Here is a 21,630-nt window from a genome sequence, read left to right as displayed (position 1 = left end):
CGCTATTACAAATATTTATACTCGACTGCAAATTTTTAGGAATTGAAAAAATCATCCCAAATGAGGCCGTCATACTCACAGCCATATTGTTGCTTTTGAAAATATGTAACTGCAGAAGAGATCCTGGCTGTTACACCGTATGTCTACACAGATCATCGTATGGCCCTATCAACGTAAAGACGGGAGACTGCAGTGAACCTGCCATCAGAAGAAGGAGATAAACAGAAAGAGACACATCTGCCTCATGTGAGCTCTGTCTATCCCCAAAGCCTCTGCCACGGGAAAAAAAAGGATAAAAAGCGTAAAAACTGAGGGTATTTCTAGGGATATTGATCTGGGTCCCCGCGCTTAACATCATCGATGAGTCAGCGCGACCGGCGACGTTCGGAGCTTCCGCATCGTCGCCTCCAAACAAGCTGTCACACAGTGACGGCCCGGGATACAGGCCCGCGTTTATGACCGCGCTCGTTAAACTTACTCTAACTGACAGCGCGTTGCTTTCCATCTTCCTCCGTATTTTAGCTTTGAGAGATCAAAGGGCTTGCAGTAGTGCCTGGAGGAAACTGCAAGTCACCCTGAAAGCACGACGGTGGAATGTGCCTTCAAAGCTTGTTACAAATTTGAAAGTGGGAAAGTCTTACGTGTTAAAAAAAATAAATAAATAACTTCCTGGCTACTTTTAATTACCTTGCCTATTCTGAGATGTTTAATGCTTGATGGATGTTTTCAGCGAAGGGTCAAGGCAAGTCTTTACACTGCATTCAATATCAACTGCTTTAGTAAATACAGCTGCTGGCCTGTCTCAGAGGCAGAGCTGTATGGACATAGAACAGAGCCTGAATCCGCTAGGCCATCTTTCTCAGAGACTCTAAGCAAAACCCTATTCTCTACTTTCCCCTCTTTGTTTTGAACCAACATTTTGTTGCTACCTGTGTCTGAAGAGAGCTTAACTGGGATGCAGAGAATTGTGGCAGCTAGTTGAGGAGCGATAAGGCTCATTTATGTTTGTAAATGGCACGCAGTACACTGGCAAAGCGCTGAAAACTAACACTGAGACAAAGACCCCATTCCACTCTGAGGAGCCTGTGAGCAGCTCCCTGGACTCAAGGCCTCCATCTCCCACTGGCTTAAAGCCCCGAAGCTTTCATCTCTGAACAGCCAAGTGAGAGAAGCCATTTTGGTGCAGGAACTGCATGTTCAAGCACCTGTGCGGCAAAGCCCATGACAAGAACAAGATGTCAATTGGCTTACACTGGCATGTATAGACACAAACATGTGCAATACATATCAGGATGGTACAAAGCCAGACTTAGTACCCTACACACATGTGCAGGAAAGTAATGCTCTTAGCTCACGATGCTGCCAGGAGCATGAGAGATGAGCTTCCTGTAGACCTGGACCTCAGCCTTTTCATAGACTAATCCCACAATGCACTTCATCCAGTGTTCATCATCCTGTAGGCTACAAGAGCATGATCTCACAATGAAATGAGACAAAGAAAGAGAGAGAGAGAGAGAGCAAGTGAGCAAGCGAGATAGAGAGAGAGAGAGAAAGTGAGCAAGTGAGAGAGAGAGAAAGAGAGGGAGAGAGAGCGAGCGAGTGAGAGAGGGAGAGAGAGAAAGAGAAGAAGGAGACAAAACGGGAAAGAGAGGGAGAGAGCTCACCTCCTTTCACCCAAAACGCAAAACAAGTTCACACGGTTATACACTATATAGCCCCACAGACTGGATCACTGATGGGTGTGTCCAGACTCAGCAGTGTGTGCAGGAACAAGAACAATGTCTCTCAGGCCTGCTTCTACAGACACACATTCCAACAGAGCTACAATCAACTGAGCTCATGCACAAACAACAATCAAGATCTGTCCTCACACCATAGGTGTCTTCCGTTTGCACTATGTGCAGTTAGAAGGGTGACAGTGCTTATGGAAAGACAAAAGTAAATACTTTTACTCTATTTCTAGCTGTTTTTGCCATTTGAACACACAAACTGGTGTTCATATTAAGTGAATGAGATCAGTTCAAAGAGCACTTGTTTAATTCACTGTTTTGGGAACTAGACAAACATATTGAGACAAACTAGGCATGAGCATTTGTTTAAGAGACAGATATTAACAGAAGTATTCTTAATAAAACTCTTAATTCGTTTATTTTCATTAGCATAAACACACCTCTGACAAACACGTTTCTTTCACACAGGATTTAGCCGATTAACCATCGAGGGATGTTGAGCACAGATCAGCAGTCAATTGCCCGTGCAATCGAACATAATTAATTTCCAGAGATTGGAGCACAAACAGTATAAACAGTGAGCCCCCGGGCTCAGGGTTGAGAAAACACTACACTACACTGTAAAAGTCTGGAGCTTCAGTACTGATCCTGGATCTTCTTCAATCGCTGCCATTTGGAGTCTTGATGAATTGCTCCCAGCATGGGGAACTATCCTCTGTGCACAAGGCTATAAAGTATAGGCTATACCTCCTTTGCAGTGTGCCCATGTGGCGCTCACTGGTTACAATGAGCCCTGGCATGTCCCACAATGCACAGGACACAGTCACTCACACATCTGGACACGTTTATCACCCACCCTGACCACACATGCTTTCAGCAAGACTCGGCCCACAATGAGGCTTGCATTTGATCCGACTGTTCTCTGCCAGCGGGCCTCTTTTCACTCCTGATAAAAAGATGGCAAATGAAAAGAAGACAGAGATGCGCATGAGAGAGCATAAATCAGAACGGCACAAACTACGCAATCAGCACAAAGGCCTCCCTGGTGTAAAAATTCATCAGGGCTGCGGTAAATGGATTAGCTCGCTGACCACACACATTCACACCCTCACACCTTCACAAAGCCAAACGCAGAGGAAAAGCCCACTCAGAAGAGCCACCTTTCTCCTCACAGCCAGTGGCCGTGTCTCCCTGTCACCTACTCGGTCCTTGTCACCACGTCCCCTAAATTTACATTGACTGAAATGCTTGACACGCTCAAGAAATGTCAAGGCAACTTGTGACGCTTTCCACAGAACATAACATTCACTTCAAACTCCGATAAAAGGTTTGTTAAATGAGCACTGTATGCTCCATATGCTCCATATGCTCTAAGCAAAGGAAACAATAATTTGCCAATGGTCAAATACTTTTCTGCTCCCAATTGTACAGGTCATAACAACAAGTTTACACATCTATGCCTTGTATATATGTATCAGTGGCGGCTGGTGAGCTGGAAACAGGGGAGGCTGAAACGTTACCTTTAAATCATTACTTTCAACTTGTTCCCCTTTATCTGCTGCAGCTTTCGCAATAACGCACAAACTACAGACTGCACTGTTTCTGCACTGTTTCGCAAGCATAATCATTTACTCTATTTACACATTGGTGTCAATTATTCTGTGAATTATTTGTTTTATTGTTAATCAAGGAGGATAAAGGGGAACAGGTTGAAAGTAATGATAGATTTAAAGGTAATGTTTCAGCCTCCCCTGTTTCCAGCTCATCAGCAGCCACTGACATATATGTATATATATATATATATATATATATATATATATATATATATATATATATATATATATATAGAGTATACACTTGTCAACACGAATTACCTCCGTCTGGGGTTTCTCAGGGTTTACTGAAAAGACTAATGTTGCTACGGTGTCATTAGCATAACAAATACAGAAGCAACCGAGAGGCAAACCGAAGAGTTTCGAGGCGCGGCAGGCAGACGTCGGTTGAAACCGTTTATCCATTCGACGAGGGAACCTCTTTCTGAGTGACAAAGACGCGTGTTAAACATGACGACTGTGGCCGGCAGAGAACATGGAAGCGCGCCGGAGGTCACGGCCTGTGAGAGAAGCCTCTGTGCATACATGCGCTGAGTGACCTTGAATAGCCCACCCGTGCGCCTGCACCGCCTGCGCAAACCCTTTGATGTCGTCTCACCGAGGCGAACAATGCAGACGAAAGCAGGCCCCAGCCAGCCCACCGAGCTGCGAACACGTCTATTTATATCGAGCCGTCATGAATATTTGATTTCTCTCTCTCTGTTTTTTTTTTTTTCTTCAAATCTTTATGTTTCATTTATTAAAAGGAAGACCCTTGAAGGTGCCGGGGATAACAAATGCGGTTTGCTTACCTCATCGTAAGTGTAGCGGTAGTCGGCTTTCTTTGATTTCAAGTCCCACAACACCACTATCCCAGACTCAAATCCAATTATAAGCTGGAATGATATCAAAATACAAACAGACAGTTGAATCTCTTGGTGCAAAGAAGTGATATAAATGTCCTCCCTCAAAAAAATAACTCACATATTTAATAGTTACGCAGTCAAAAAAATACAAAGGAAACTATACAGTGAGGGTCAGTTGTAATAGTTGTCCACTTGTCCTTTTCAATGCCATTTTTCCAGTAATGTGATAGAGTATAAAAACCTATGCTGTTTCCCTGCATTCTGTTATTTCCACTATTGACCCTCTCCTCATTTTGAAATTGAACTGCCGTGGTACAAAGAGAAGCTTCGTGTCCACATTGCTATTCTGCTGACAAACCCCCAAACAACAATTCAAAGACTTATCTCTTTCATGTAAAGACCTGACATTACACATACTTATCTCATGGGCATTGACTACAAGAGCATCTCTGTATCTCTGCATTAAAATATAAATAAATAAAACTAAAAAAGGCAGCTTTTATCTCGCTGCCGAAGATGAATCTCTACCCGAGAGTGTTTGAAAACTTAAAATAATATGTCACTCCAAATGTCCAAGGGAGGCAGAGCTTTGGAATTGCTTTTTTAAACAGCCGTAAAGGCACGCCTCCGGCATGAGAAATCGACAGAGGCTGCCTTTCAAATCGGCGGGGGCTCAACCTGTGTGAGTGGGACTTTTGAGCTGACAGATGTTTCGGGAGGGGTGTGGGGGGGGGGGGGGGGGGGGGGGTTTGGGGGTGGTCCAGGGGCACCTGCAGGCACCTACCTTTCCTTCATCCATCGGATTATCACTTATGTGGACGACGGGTCCTGGGTGGGCCTTAGAGGATCTGAAAGAGAGGAGAAAGGAGGAGTGAAAATGCTGGCCTTCTTGCTTCCTGCACAGGGGCAGGATTACAGCAGCCAGCGAGGCTGGCGATGAGGTTACATAACACAGAGTTTACAGGCTCCTTCAGTTACCCCGTACCTCCTCGAAGAGAGGAAGCAAAAAAAAAAAATTCCCCTTTTAAAGCTGCCACGAAATTTCCCAGGGATATGAAAAATGAAGAGACGAGACTCAAAAGTTCTCCTAGAGCTTGAGAAAGCCTGTTTTTCATGTCTATAATGATTATGACAGCGTTCTCCCCTGAAACAGATCTGCGAGTGATTGATTTCACAAGCAGATAGACCGCGCAGCGCTGTGAATCTTGCAACCGAATCGTGGATCAGAATAATAGTTAGGATAACGAGCCAAAGCACTCCCCCCACAGCTGACTGCTCTGACTCCCATCCTGTGAAAATCCAGCTTTGCGTGTGAAATTTGTAGGAAATGAGGGGGCATCTGCAATGCAAAAGCATGCTATAATGTATCATATGCAGTTTTATTAGTATACATTTGTATGCATATCAATACAGGGCCATACCCTGAATTAGATGCCATCTGTAATCCTAATGCCTCAGTGTTTGGTATGGCTTAATAAATAGAGGACATACAAGTGCATGTACAATTATGTTTAGGCAACCTTTACTGCTCTCCAATAACTACAACGCAACACATTGAACTCTGCCTGCAGTAAATATTGTCAGGCTACAATCTAGGAAGTCACAACAGATCGATAGGACAAAAAAAAAAAAAAAAAAAAAAACACAGCAAGCAACGGAACAAGGCTTCTTAATTGCAACTAAGCGCAGAGCAACGGAATATTATGACCGAGTTAAGTCGTTTAATTTACATCTAAACGCCAATATCCTGCCGCCTGCGTTGCCCCACGAGGCATTGGACCGCTTCCTATCCTTGTGTTACATCATTACATAATAGTGGTTCAGCTCTGCAAGCTTGCCTGTTCGATAGGTCAAATCAACGTGTGCAAAGACAGAAAGCACTCCTGACAGAGGCGCTGTCTGGTAAGCCCTGCCCTACTGGCCTACCGCTCCCATACTGGTTATTGATCCAGCTGATAACGTCAAATACAGTAGAGTGTGGTGCTTCAGCTGCAGAGTGATCGAAATGCCTTTGTCCTTGCAGGGAGTGCCTATGGGAAGTGGCATGGAAGGCCTGTCCTTGTCATTCAAATGTTCACGCAATCAAAAGGAAGAAAGGATACTGCAAGCCCCACCACCTGCATGACAACTGCTGGGTGGGGGTTTGAGGCCTGGTCCAAGCACAGTCAGCTACCATCCCTGGACCAGCATCCATGGACCTATCCTGCATCATCATCTGCAACACACACACACACACACACACACACACACACACACACACACACACACACACACACACACATAAACACACCCAGGCACTCACATACACAAACAGAAACAAACATACATACAAATGCACACAGAAACACACGCGCACACACATATGCACACACACATACACACACACACACACACACTGAAATGCACACACAAACAATTTCGGGCATGGCTTCACAAGGCTGACATATGAAAATATAACACCTCTCACTGCTTAAAAAAACCCCTTTGTTTTTGTTAAGACTGTTTTGCCTGAGCTCATTCTCAATAGGTATGGGATTCAATTCACAAGGAATAAGGAATAAGACTCCTATTCCTATGCCAAGGAATAAGATATATTGCTCCAGACCACACCAAAATCTCCTTGCTTCAGATATTACCCATTTACTTCACATAATACTCAAACTCAAATGTATAGCACCTCATAGAAAGCAATGCTGACAGCACACATTTGTCACTTACAGCTTCGTGAATGGCTGCGAGTTATGAAAAAAATATCTCATATGAGAGATGATGCATTTCTAAACAATATGTGCTCCTAAAAATAAACCATATTGCGCTTTAGTTGAGTTTCAGAAGTTTCAGAGATAAAAGGCTAAGGTGTCAAAGCGAAGTCAGAGCTACTGGTTGTGATTCAGTTCACCTCATAGCAAGACAAGGTTACCAAAACATTGCACAACACCGCCATAACACATGCACGTGCTCCACAACTCCAAATACAGACATTTGTAAAAACTGCGTTCACCTTGTCATCAGCTTCTACAAACATTCATTAACGCTCTCACTCGGGTTATTGGCTATTACAGATGCATTATGTGGGATATATTATGATTTATAACGACTCCAGACGAAAGCGTTTCCAAGCTGGCGCAATGGAAGTCACACTGTCGATTCCTTGATGAGGACACATCGTGCAATGCGTCCATATATTATGGATTATGAAGACTGATTATGACAGTTTGACAGGAAAAATGTTCACACTACCGACTCTTTAATGTAAATAATGACTTTTAATATTCAATGAATGTTAATGGGCAAGGAAGGGTCTGTTTGTTTTTTATTATTATTTAAAAGCACAATGCAAGACTTAGCATTTTTAGACATAGTATTTTTATACCTGATTCTCACAATGATTGTGACAGACTTGCACACCTCTACTGGACCTCTGAATTGTAAAAGAGAGATTTACACGAGGCAAGGGCTGTTCCCCACCCTGACCCCCCCCCCAAACACAACATTTACAAATTCTCATTAACAAAAAGCATCCCCCCATCCTATAAAAAGAGACAGGCAAACAGCACAACTAAACGTTTGCACCATGTTAAATAGGCTTTAGGGAACTAGTGTGGTAAGAGCTTGTGGGGTGTAATTCTGCGGATGATGTACCCCCTCCCAGACAGCAGGACAACCTCCTGCAGGACCAGCGGACCGCTCCGCTGATAAGTCATTTCACAATGCCCAGCGGTGCCACTTTTGAAGCCTTTGGCATGCCTCCGCGGAGGATTAATCTCATAACATACCGTCGTCACGGGCAAAAGACTAGCCACAATGTCACCGAGGCAGCGCAATTGGCTGCGGCTTTTTTTTTTTTTCATTTATAGTACATTACCAGAGGCACATCCCCATTTGGCCCCCTTAAACAGCCAGCTCTATTAATTCAGCGGCTTCTTTCAATGCGCTCATTGTACTTAAAACAACCATAATTTCGGTGTCCTGTTGCGGAGGGCAGGGCGCGTTGGAGAGGAGATCTCCATGGCAACGGGAGCGGGAGCAGCAGAAAGCAGGCAGACACTCCAGCGAGGCAGCCTAGTGCAAAATGCAGTGTCATTGTCAGGGTGTGATGCGCTTTCAATGGATGTTTCTGAGCGAATGTTCTCTTCCTCCGTCAGTCCCATCATTAGCACAATGAGATTACCCTAACGGACACGTGACTCTGTGCTCCTGCTGCTAAAGGCTGTGTGCGCCTGAATGTGTGTGTGTGTATGTGTATGTGTATGTGTGCATGCGCCTGTATGTCTGTCTGATTTTATCTAAACATGTATTTCCCTCTTTGTCTGTTTATTATTTGTCTGTTAATTATTCAAGTATTTTAAATGGTATTCATTCTTTTAAATCCGATTTTTCAATGGTAAGTAAACAAACATGACTCATGTGCATTATAAACATTTGAATTACATGACGAATATAGTGAAGAATGCAGATCATGATTCCCATGATACTACAGTCCTAAGAACACAAAAGATTATGTCTATAATGTGTGACTGTGACTGTGTGTGGATTCCTAGAGGAAAACGGCAAGCAACAGACAGCAGAGTGCTGCCTCTGTGAGGTCAAAGGTCACAACGCCCGCTGATGGAAGTCCAACTCTTGTCATGTGCAGTAGCTCACAGGGGACAAGGGACCATCTGCTTTCACCTGAGTCACAAACTTACAAGGTGGGCACCCCGGCTTCATGCTTCGAGCCCCTTGACGATGGCGTAAACAACAGCATACGAAGCAGCAGCGGGCGGCGCTAGCTGGGCTTCGACCACGACTTTCAGGACCACGGAGAGCGCGCCATGCGCACCTGGTGGAGCCGCGGGGAACGCGGGCAGCTAATCTTCAGGAGCGTGGCGGAGAGACGGGGGCCCCCACCGCCGCGGCGAAAACTTCAGATCACAATCCCAGGGGTGGCGAGAGGGAGGGACGCTCTGACATTAATCACCACGCGGCAAGGAGAGGCACAGCCAGGCAGGCACAGAGACGAGCCAGATTTCATCAAAACCCCAACAGCAGAGGACATTCCGAGGAACTTATCAGAGGGAATTATTTATGCCTCCCATTGCATAAAATGCCACCCAATCGCGGCGCTCAAAGTTACCCGGAAATGTACGCTCTGCGTTTCCGCGCCACCCAGATTCTTTTTTTGGCAGGCAGGGCTGGATGAGTCCAGAAACAGCGAAAACAAGACAAGCCTCGTGTTCTTATTGGAGATCTGGGGGGAGCAGCCAGCAGGTAGGACTTGCCCTGGAGGCACACGGGCCCAGCCGGCCTGATTGACATGTTGCTCCTGCAAGGAGTCGAGAATGCTGGGTAATCCTGTGCAGTCATCATTCCGGTCAGCCTGTTCTCCGGTCGCCTCCGGCTGCTGAGGGCGGGGAGCAGAAATGCGGAGACGAGAGCTTCTGGATTGCGGATGCCTCCACGCGGAGACACATTGTTATGGAAACGGGAGTAAGAAGCTCCGTGCCCTGGAATGAATCACGATGCGAGTAATTTGAAGGAGCCTTCCAGCTCTGGCCTTGCCTCCGGATCTGGCGTGTCAGAGAGGGACACTTCTTATGAGGCTCTGGGATTGAGTCATGCTAGTCACCCCTTCAGGTCCCGAGGGCAAAAGAACAGCGGTGTTCCACAGAGAAAACAAGCCTGGCACAGAAATACACTTAAGACAACAATGCAGTTTACATGAAGATCACCGCTCCATGTATCTGGCATTGAGAGTGTACCTCTACACACACATGCACATCAGACATTTAATGAAATTAGTTCAGTCTCAAAAATGCTTCTGTTTCTCAATGACTCTTAGGCACTTGCCACTGGGGGGGGAATAAAAGCTCTGTCCAAACGTTTATATCTGTGAAATTTGAACTGACTCTGTCAAAACAAGCCTGTGGAAATCCATTAATAAACCTTATTTCTATTTTTTTCTTAGAGTTCTACTGATCTCAGCATTGTTCTTGCCTGTGCTGCTTTTTTTTTGGGCACTGCCTTTGCACCCCCTCAATGGTCAGACCTCCTTTCTCACTCCCAGGACACCTGATTGGCCCCTCTGCTTGCCAAAGGTTGCACGCTACCGGCTTGCACACCGCTCACAGAGTGATAGCATCAGATTTAACTTGACATCCACATAAATGGCTTTCTGCGCGTGTGACCTTCCTGCTGAAAGAAAACACCGTATCAGGGCAAACGCTCCTGTACAGCGCGTGCTTCTTTGTAGAGCGATTGGTTATTATTGGGCAAACAGGCAAACAGCTGAAGTCCATCTACAGATATTGCCACTGACAGCTGAAATAAAATTGTATTTAGTGCTCGCACAGTTCAGCCTAACAATGCCTTGGGGTGCACATTTCAACATTCCATGGCTAACAAATACATCTATAAGGCAGCACAGACCTGACCAATAATCATCTATTAAGCATGACAGCAAAGAGAATGTAAAGTAAAACACCATCTGGAGGAGTCCATGACAAATTGCTCAGCCCAGAGATGTCATGGACACTTCCAGGTGTATGGAGTTTTTCCGGGTCTGTGGAGGCCAAAGACAAGAGGCGTCACATCAATCTGGCACCAATCACAGCCTAGAATAAGTGGGATCCAGGCCAGGAGTGACATCACATACATCTGACTTCATATTAATGGCACTCCAGAGTGATCACGGCACATGTTATCATTATGTTAGAAAAAATATTGCTTAATCTTAATCTGAAATAGGATATAATGCAAAGAGAGAATGTAGGGGTGCATGGCTATGCTGTGGGAATAACATAAAAGGTCACAAATACAGTTTTCAAGAAAAAAAACAGAAGGGACAGGACCATCAGGTGTTCCTTTCGCATTTGGTCCAAGAGATTACTGTACATCTCTGACTCACGCATTAAAAGGGGGACGAACACGTGCGCTATTCCACTGCTATGCTTTTCCGCGACCTGCTCATTCTGCCTCTGGTGCCGAGGGTGTGAGGGGCGCAGTCAAAATCAGAGGACTCTCACGAACCCGGGGATGACTCACGCAGATGGTCCGGGCCAAGCCGAGAGCATGGTAATTAATGGCCGTCTCAGAATAGCAGGGCCTGTCTGGGTGCGTCTTCCGAGAAGAAGTCCACATCTGAACTACATTCATCACCTTGGGGGCCCTCCGCAAATGCCACTGTAACTTTTACTCGGAGATGTGAACCCGGTACACCCTCATCCCTGCACGCCACTACACCTGAAACATTTCGGCATCACCAGCCCGCATTTGAACATCCTACCCTATCCTGTCCCTTACAAAGCTCCACTCTAAGGCTGAGATGAGTGGAGCTAATGACTTGTTTACACCTGCGTGCATCTAGAGGCACCCTAAAAATGTCATTTCCGCTTATAGTTGTAGGTAAGCTGCAGTTCAAAACAAACACTGTGGTTGGCTCCCTAGTTCTCGAAGTGGCCGGGCGTGTTTATGGAACAGACAAAGGAGGAAGCAGCCTGGCACAACAGCAAGTAAATCACGCAATCTCCTGCAAATACAGCTGATCTCTGCACAAGAATACCCAACACATCTGCCTAGTTGGCTAGCACACTCTGGCTTTATGTGAATGTAATAGGCATTATATTATATGACATTATTGTCATTTTAGCAGATTTTCTTATCCAGAGTGACTTAAATATGTTACAAGTTTTACACGTTGTCCATTTATACAGCTGTATATTTATTGAGGTAATTGTGGGTTAAGTACCTTGTCCAAGGGTGCAACAGCAGTGGTCCAGCCAAGAATCGAACCAGCAACCTTCTGGCTACAAGCGCTGTACCTTACCACTATGCTACACTGCCAGCCATATAAGAAATGACAACTACCAATCTTCTAACATTACTGACCAAATCATGTAGGCGTACATTCAAATCTAAGTTGCACTATTTTTCCACCTACCTAGCTATCTGCCAGTAAGTGACCAGGTGCTAGCCATTTTCACTGGTCACTAGTTGCTTTCCAGTGGGAGAGAGGCAGTGCAGTAAAATAGACATCCTTGCAGTGCCATTGGCACCTCATGGTAATGTAAAGAAATGCAGTTTGCTTCTCAGACAGATGCCCGCTGGGGCCGTCCACCCACACGTCAAGCCGAACCGCGACCTATAACGGAAGGTCGCCGGGCACGGAGCTGTCTCTCCACGCTGAAAAATCAGAACTGCACAGCGTGCCACCAGTCTGCTGGATCCTCATCCATCAAAAGCCTTTGTGTCAGGTCTCGCTGCTGTCATTAGAACTTCATGCACAAGCTACGCCTGGCAAGAAAAGCTGTTTAAAAGCGGCACACTTTTCAACAGAATTATTTATGACAAGGGCCTTGTCATTAATAAACAAAAGCTTGATCCTGTAAACTGTACAGCAGTGCCTGCTGTGCATTCCCCAGTATAACTAATATACAGGACTGTGGTCTGTAAATCCATCCCACGGAAACGTTATGTCCATTCATCATTTCCCCAACTGCCTTCAAAGACACTGAAACTCAGGTGCTTCATTCACAGCGTGAAAGGTACAACAGGACACCCAATACAATTTAACTGTCAGTCAAAGCAATCAGCAGACACATCAAAGCTCACCATCCCGTGGCACCCTTCACACCACTGCACGCCGCTTCCGCCTCTGCTGCTCCGCGGCTTACACAGATATGCTAACGCCACTGTAGATCGCTCCGACACTTTCATGTGTTTGTGTTCGGGTGATTATGAATTTGGCAGCTCCGACTGAATCTCGCACTCGATATCATAAGCTCCTTGGTGAAGTGCATGGTGTCAAAATCTCAACAAAAAAAAAAACAGAAGATGCATCCTGTTACTTTGACTCCCCCCCCCCCCCACCGGTTTCTATGGCAACCCATCCAGAGGCGAGAGATAAGCGCGGGGAGGCAGGAGCAGAGCCGGCGCAGAGGCGTGTACGGACGGATGCCTCCGGATCACTCACACACACACACACACACACACACACACACACACACACACACACCTGACCCCGGATGCTGTTGTCATTACGGCTGAGCTACGAAGGCAGCGCACCTGCTACTAACAGATCAGATGATTTAACAATGTTTACCTGCCGTTGCGTAACGGGCACCCAGTGAGGGAACGCATGCCATGCACTTAGATGATGATGTTACAAGTAAATTTATGTCTCCGCGGGACTACGCAGGCAACTGCTTTCGCCTTAAGAGCTCTTGGTGAAAAGACCGAGGGACAATGCTAATTGCTCAGGCATTTTTCTTCCCTCCTAATATTTCTTACCCATTTGTTTTTCTCCTGTTGTTTTCTGGTAATTTTGATTATAACCCTCACTGAGATTATACTATCAACATGAAAACACAATCTTTTGACACCTGAGAGGATACAGTATGATATTTTATGATGCAATAATGAAAATGACTTTTTCCATCGGTAAATAATAAAAGTGCTGCAATTACCAGGTACAGTAAGGATTGCGGAAAAACCTTAAAGGCAAAGGGATGGCACATGAGGCCGCAGATATTGGAGAGACAAAATCCCCCCAAAACTACCTTTTGATGTAAAACCGTATCCTCTCTTATGAGAATGACAAACAGCGCAAGAAATCCACCACCAAACGAAGCCAGGTTGGTTTTTTTTTCTGGCTGACGTTCCGGCAACATCACCAAACGTTCGGCAGCCGCCGAGTTAATCATCGAGATGCAGAGAGGGTGAGCAGGAGTCAAAAGAAATGTTCTGTTCATCCGACCGTGCATAAACACTGTTGACTTCCCCCTTTAGTCAAGACTGCAGCGGAGTTTAAAGGAGCGACGGACCAGGTCCTCCAAGGACCTTGGTGTCTGCTGGCTTTCTCCCCAGCAGAGGCGTCCGTCCAAATGTCCAAACGAACGCTGATCTCAACAGACACCTGCGTTAGAGTCTCAAAACAGCCGCATTGAATAAATAAAAAGAAAACATAAATAAAAAATGACGAACTGTATGATTGAGTAATTCGAGGGTTTGACCACAGCGACAACAACAATAACAACAAAAAGACCTGGCCCCCGGGGAGCAGGGTTTAATGAGAGCTGCAGAGAGCACACATTTAGGAGCGCCCTTTGTTTCCCCCTCACATTGTTTGCAGTTTGCCTGCTATCTCCAGTAACATGAGCAACTGTATCTGCCCTTTGACAGGATGTCATCTGTGATGCAAACCATTTGTACATGTATGCAGGAAAAGCTTATTGGACGATGTGCATTTTTACCTGACCACATTTTGTTGGAGAGGGTATCTTAGCAATATGCTACATGAAATTGTTTCTCACACAAGAGCTTGACTGCTTTTTCCACACGCGTGTTTCTGTATATCAATGTTCATATAAGGGCATTTCAAACAGATGCTGCATCAAACTTTTCAATAAGTTTGTGAAACACAGCTCTATTTATCCCCTTCCCAAATGACATTATTTTCTAATAGCACTTACACACAAAGCAAAAGTTTAAATAGTTTAATTTACTGCAGCAAACTGACTTACTGACACAATAATTTCATTTACTTAAGAGAGAATAAATTGAGAATTATGTGGTCTATACACCACACCACACCACACATACCACCTGGAACAGTAAAATCACAGAAATATAATGAGAGGGCAAGGGCATAACTACAACCAAGTTATACAAGACAGATTACACACTATTTCAGGGGTAAAAATCACTGATACAGAGGGGACAACCCAGTGATGAAATGCTACATACATTCAATATTGAGAGACGGGTCTAAAGCGTAAAAGCCAAAATGGTGATACAAAAGATATCTGCAAAGTGAGCCACTGTTGGGTAGCGGGTGAGGACGACACACTCACAGTTCGATGGCTTTGTTCCACATAATGACGTAGCCTGAGAGGGTGAAGGACTCCACATTCACGATGTGAATATTTCCTCGCTCTGTGCCGACATACAACCATTTACTCTGGAAAGGCAGGTGGCAAAATGTTATCCTGGAAAACACAAAGAAGAAATGGGACATAGTGTTAGTGTACGCAGTCAGATATTGAACCTTCAAAGCCCAAGTCTCACTAAACAAACCATACGACACGGATACAAAGATTGCCTCCAAACAGAATATGACATTTGTTCAGCAGAAAAGAATGCGGTTTGCAGTACCTTTGCTCAAAATACAACCAAGGCAAAGGAATTCTGGGATTATTTCTAACACATCAGAATAGGGAAAGGTGAGACAATACAAACCCTGCCTGTGTAGTGACAGATAACAAGTTGCATGAGTGAACTTTCACTACCATAGGTTGCAAGACACATCTCTAGTAGAATATACATTTTATGACATCATCTCTAATGTTTCCTAATGTAAATGTGAAACATATGCAAATGTTCACCACTCCATCAGTAAACAAAATTATAGATATGTGCAGGGAAATAATGCATGGCAAAAATGCCTGAGAGAGATCCGTTCAGTAAATAAAATATCTATGCCTACAGCACCACATGCAACGCCCCTTGAATATGTTAAAGAATAGACATCACTGAAGCAAGGGATTCTGGGATTTTATGAAATTGGCCTGTCTCTACAAACGGGCATTATTCATCTGTTTTTTTCAAACTTTTAAGAATATTTAAATAATGTGCTTACCAAAAAATGAAAACTTCTTGGGACGTTGAACTTTAAGAGATTTAAAATTCTTTTATACCTGGTATCATTCAGTTTGATAGCACTGATCAATGAGATCAGTAAACAAGTCAGTGAACAAACACTTCCCATATAGTGTCTATCTGGGTTTTCAAGACACCACATACTGTTTTACGAAATGATAAATCCAAAACTGGCTAGCAACTGATTAGCAAACATGTTCTCTGTGAATTAAAATGAACATGATCCATTCAAACAGGAAAACACAACTTTAAACTTTTGAACATAAGAAGCTTTATGCAAATTAAGAGCATGGAAGTAATATAAATAAATGAACAGAAAATAAAAAAATAAATAAATGAATAGAGGGAAAAACACACACACACACACAAGATCTCAAAGGGAAAAAGCCGGTCTCTGACCCTGTATTCATAACATTTGCAAATGAAGCAGTGTGAGGTTAAACCAGCTCTTATTATTGGTCACGAAAGGCCCTTCAAACCCCTTTCACTTGAGCAAAACACATGATACTATAGCAGGCAGAACATGGTTACTATGGCACCCAACCATGAAGAGGGTTGTCGCGGTAACTGTGAGAGCTGCTCAGCTGTAAAAGTGCTGTACTTACAGGAAGGAACTGTACTTCAGGAGTCATGTGGAAAGACAGAGGGAGAAAAATGAAGGAAGAATGAATGCAAAAAGTAAAAAAGAAAAGGATTTTAGTGAAAGGTGAACCTGAATAAATAAAACAATAATATACCATCCATGGAGTACTTTTATTTAACAAAAAAGAGAGAGAAATGAAGCAGTTTATATAGCTTATTTTGTGTACAGCAGTTTTATCAATGGGGTAATAATTAACCATTTAGGACATTGTCACTGTACTAAATTGGTCCAATTCTGTGACTAATTACAAAGATGAGGCGATTTGGATTTAGGAGCTCATGAATAAAGAGCAGATCACCTCAGCACAGAGACTACATGCTGTTAGGTCAGCTTCATCTGAGAGCAGCACTTTCTCAGTCCCACAGTCCCTCCTGTTACACAGGAAATCACCACTTATTGTTTTGTTCCTTAGTTCGGTCCCTTCCTATCGATTCGAGAGTGACAAATTATTGAGCCTCTTTCTGTTTTCGTTGATGATATGTCTTAATCAGACCGCAAACACAGGGAGTCCAACAGTGCAACACATTCACACAACGTTTCCATAAAACTTCGAAAATCCTCACAGAAAATCCAATTAAATGTATGTGGCAAATAGGATAGGATAACAGAAGAGGTTTTTTGAGAAGCCCTGACACACTGCTGATGCAATCCTTAGGAAACAGACATACCTTAGCAGAGACAGTGATGTTTATTGTGTTGCTGTTAGTGACCATCAGAAAAGGCCTGGGGAAAGCCCCAAGGCTGCCAAGTGTGCTGAAATTGACTTTCTGAAACCCACCTCAACATCCTTTGCGCACAGTCTCTCATTTAAAACAGTAAGGTCTTAGACATCTGTCCAGTTTATAATCATCAAGATTTAGTGTGGATCTGCTCATATCTCTTATGGGATTCTGAGAACGTTCCCCTGTGCTGAGGGCCCAGGCTAGGCCTGAGCTACATTATTATTATTTTACATTATCGGAATTTAGAAGACGCTCTTATCCAGAGCGACTTACATCGGTTACAGTTTTTTTACAATGTTATCCATTTATACAGCTGGATATTTACTGAGGCAATTGTGGGTTAAGTACCTTGCCCCAGAGGACAGCAGCAGTGCCCCAGTAGGGAATCAAAACGCCAACGTTCTGGTTACGAGTCCAGCTCCTTAACCACTATGCTACACTGCCGCCCCTGAGTGAAACCTTACGTGACATGGCGGCAGTGAAGGAGTGAGGGTGCGAGTGCGGGCCTCTGTGGCGGCCGTGCCTGACATCTGCCTTGTTCCGTGCAGATGCACAGCAAAGCGGGGTACGATGGCGGTGGCGAGCTGGAGCCTGCCCAGGGACTCAGGAAACACAGACCGGTTCACCTGCAGCGCTCCCTCGCCCCGGCTCCTTCGGCTGGAACCGAGGAACCGCGCTCCCGCGGCGGGGGTGCCGGCACGTTCCCGTATCTGCAGCCTGGCGGCCGCTGTGCACTGCGTTAGCCTCCCTCCGACCCCTGAGGGGGGGGCGGCAGGCTCGGCGCCAAGAGAAAATACAGAGGGGTGCAATTACAATGCACAAGGGGAGGGGAGGGGGGCACAAAACATCATATCTTAAAAAGACGTAATAAATATTATGTAGACATCGGGAAATAAGGAGACAACTGTAGGTGCCCTGAGGTCCCCTAAGCACCACCATAGCACTGGGCCTGGGTGGCGGGGACTAACTAGGGAGCAATTCCAGCCTCCGACCGGCACACAGCACCAGGAAGGCAGCCCTGTGTCGCTGCACGTTTCTTGCGATGCTAATATAACACATCACAGCTTGCCGTTTCTTAATGCAACACTGTGACCTCAGGAATCAGAAACGCGGTAAACCGAAACATTTGGTTATCTACGGCAGTTGCTTGTCTGACAGTGAAATCATCTGTCTGTAACATATAGTAACAAAGTAGGTTGTGGTCTTAGACTCTGTGCTGAAGCCTCTAATTTGGCCAACTTGGTCTTAAAAATGTCTTTGGTTGTTAGTCTTAAAAAGGGAGTCCAGTCTCAATTTCTGTCTTTAAAAATTAGTTTGGTCTCAATCTTGGTCTTGTCCATAAACAATTGTTTATGTGTACATATCATCTATAGGTAACAGTACCACCCTGATCTTGAACGGTCTCAACTCTGAACTCTCATCTTAGTCTTGGGCACCCCCGACCCCATCACTGACTCACAGTCTGAGAACATTACCCCAGTGCCTCCTGAATCGGGGGAAGCTGGCTCTGTTGGTTGCTGCAGTACCAGCAGCGTGTCTGCATTTTTCTCCAAACACCTGGTCCTCTCGCCCGAGGCTCTGTGAAGCTGCTTTTCTGGCCCACTAGAGATTTCACCACTTCGGGGCCAGAATTCAATGTCAACCTGTCCTGTCACGCTGCAGTCATGCACCCGCTCCCATTTGCATGAATTTATTCATGACATTGGGCCGAGCGCTGAACTGCATGTTACGTATCTGATGTGCCCCTACCTAGTTCTGCAGACAGCTGGGTCCAGCTCATAGCACAGCACATGAATTATTTCCCATAACAGGATCATACAGAGCCACTCCCATTAAAAAAACAAAAAGCTTTCCATACTGAGATCCTTATGCCTGCCCCTGTGTGTGTGAGTGTGTGTGTGTGTGTGAGAGTATGTGTGTGTGCGAGTGTGTGTGTGCGCGCGTGTGTGTGTGTGTGTGAGAGTATGTGTGTGCGCGAGTGTGCGTGTGCGCGCGTGTGTGTGTGTGTGTGCGTGAGTGTTTGTGTGTGTGAGCAATGAATAAATGCAATTGGTTTTTTTACTGCTATTTTGGTCTCCCAAAAACACAACGCAGATGTCCAAAAATGATGGTGGAGCCAACGTTGCTATTTTCCTCCCTGCTTTTCTCAGCACTTGGACTGAAATGTGCTGGGGGTTCTGCAGGTTGTTTGTGTATATGGATTGGTGCTGATACACAGAGGAGAAGTATTTTAACGGTTATAAAAATCTGCCAGGTAAAGGGTATTTTAAATAGCTTGTGTTGGCAATGTGTGTGGGTAACACCATAATGCTGGAGGGGGGCTATATTAGAAAAGTATATATTTACTGAACATGTAGGTCAGGCCTCAACAAACCAATAATACTTAAGTAAAAATATTATACATATATAACCAAATTATATAATTTATAACCAAATAAATAATTTTAATATATTTGCTCCACCACTGCTATGCTTCTTATAAATATATTTCTAGATATAAAACATGACTTTTGCTAATTAGCATGTCTTAATCAGCAAAAGTTTGGAATATTCAATTTCCATTTCACATGTTAGGGCTGCTGGTTGGGTAGTACATACATTAGCTTTGCTGATGTTCCTACAAATTCATCATGCATCGAAGTCTCTGCTACAAATTAATGCTGTGCTCTGTTACAGAATATCAACTTATACTGACATGGCATCACAACAAATTCAAGACAAACTGCAACAACAAGACACTAAGTATAAACTAAAATGTCTATGTAAGTAAATAAATAAGTCAAGGAAAGGATAAAAAGTATTTTTATGCCTCCGGGCAGGGACAAGCTCTACATTCCAGCTGTTGTTTCCCTTAGTGTTGCATATTGGTGACTGTATCTCTGGTTAGAATGGTGACGCTAGGGAATTGCACTAAAGCTTGCAAGGTTGTTTCGATGCGTCTGTTTTTATTTGGAACTGGCAGAGCTACAACCAAGCACTTAACACAGACAATTCTAACACTAGTGATGCACCACAGATCTGAAAACAGTAATGATAAGTTAAAAGCAAAAACAATGAAAAAAAAAATCACTGTATTACTTGTGATTTTCAGTTTACTCTGCCAGTTTGCAATGTTGCTGACTGAGGAGGAGGATTTCGAGCAGAAGGCATTCACCCTCTGTCCGGTCTCATGCTGCCCGTTTTGGGCAAACGTGTGATTTTTGTCACTGGAGAATCGTTAATCCAAACTGAGCTAAGAGTTGTCATCACCGAGTTTATCGAATGGGAGGGGGAGAGTGAGTCACACAGCGTTTAAGGCCCCTGCGGTTCGTTTGATTCTTGGCTTCAGTCATTTTTTTTTCTAATTGCTCCTATTACTGAGTAAATGGGCACAAACGATAGCACAATGCTCATTTAAAGGCAAGGCAGCAAGCATTCTGATTGGCCAGTCCCCAGTTCCCTTGTCACAACTTCTCTTCATTACAAAGTTATTCCCAGCCCACTTGACACTTGCACCACCATCATTAAAATACCATAATTGATTCAACAAAGCTGATCTCGTAAATGACTGAGTATGTAAATGACAGAGTTCAGTATGAATGACACGACACCAGTGACAATGCCAAAGCCACACATCACTTACAGGATCTCCCCAGCGCCAAGGGGAAGGTCATTTGAAACAATCAATCACTTTGAGCATGTACATTCAGTAACACACGTGTCATATTTACATGTGGCTACAGCAGCTAGTCATTTTCTCTCACTGTATTCTCAACTTGCTTAAGTCCAGGTTGCAGATATCCATATTTGGCGGAAATGATAAGTCATACATGACTTTGATAATCTGTAAATTAGGACAGAGACGTTTTTGATGACATATGCCAAAGTGACCAGAAAAACCCTCCCTGTACACAGCCAGGTATCACTAAACAACAATAGGATCAGGCCACATTCACTGATAGGAGCCTGCTTTGTATTTCTGCCTGTGTCTGTGGAGAAGAGAAGGGAAGGGACATTTTGGCTCATGGGGGAGTGGCATGAAAAATGGGATAATTTAGGCAATTACAACATGTGAAAAATGGCCCCACTTTACATTAAGTGGCCCAAATACCTGTGCTTTAACACTGTACATACACATATCTACTGGTACACAGTTGAGTATACAAGCGGTATACAATCGCTTACTGTATAGTGGGATTAAAAACATTTAACATGATTTTGGAAAAATGTCCAGTTTAAAATGTGAAAAACAATCATTTGCTCAACTGTATTGGTAGTGTTAAAATTTTACATATTTTCATTTATGCATGCTGGGAAAAAACAACCTGCATTTGTGCCGTTACATTACCTTTTTTATACAGTTTGTCAAGGGTATATATAAATTTGAAGGTCACTGCGTGTTTGTGTGTGCTTGCGTGTGTATATTTTTAACAAACCAAAAAAAAAAAAAGGCAAAAGATCATC

General features: G+C 44.2%; 1 protein-coding gene across 10 annotated transcripts in view; it reads right to left on the bottom strand.

Annotated features, from left to right (window-relative positions):
- stxbp5a (syntaxin binding protein 5a (tomosyn)) overlaps window positions 1–21,630 on the bottom strand; it is a 107,288-nt gene that overhangs the window by 40,289 nt on the left and 45,369 nt on the right. For all 10 annotated transcript variants that reach the window (XM_036549307.1, XM_036549297.1, XM_036549300.1 and 7 more), the window contains exons 5-7: window positions 15,018–15,152; window positions 4,973–5,036; window positions 4,135–4,218 (exon numbers count right to left, since the gene is read on the bottom strand). In XM_036549307.1, coding sequence (XP_036405200.1) covers window positions 4,135–4,218; window positions 4,973–5,036; window positions 15,018–15,152 — 283 coding nt within the window. The remainder of the gene's footprint in view (window positions 1–4,134; window positions 4,219–4,972; window positions 5,037–15,017; window positions 15,153–21,630) is intronic.

The sequence above is a fragment of the Megalops cyprinoides genome, chromosome 17 (assembly GCF_013368585.1).
Source record: "Megalops cyprinoides isolate fMegCyp1 chromosome 17, fMegCyp1.pri, whole genome shotgun sequence".
Lineage (NCBI taxonomy): Eukaryota > Metazoa > Chordata > Actinopteri > Elopiformes > Megalopidae > Megalops > Megalops cyprinoides.
This window is presented reverse-complemented; position numbering and strand designations above follow the sequence as displayed.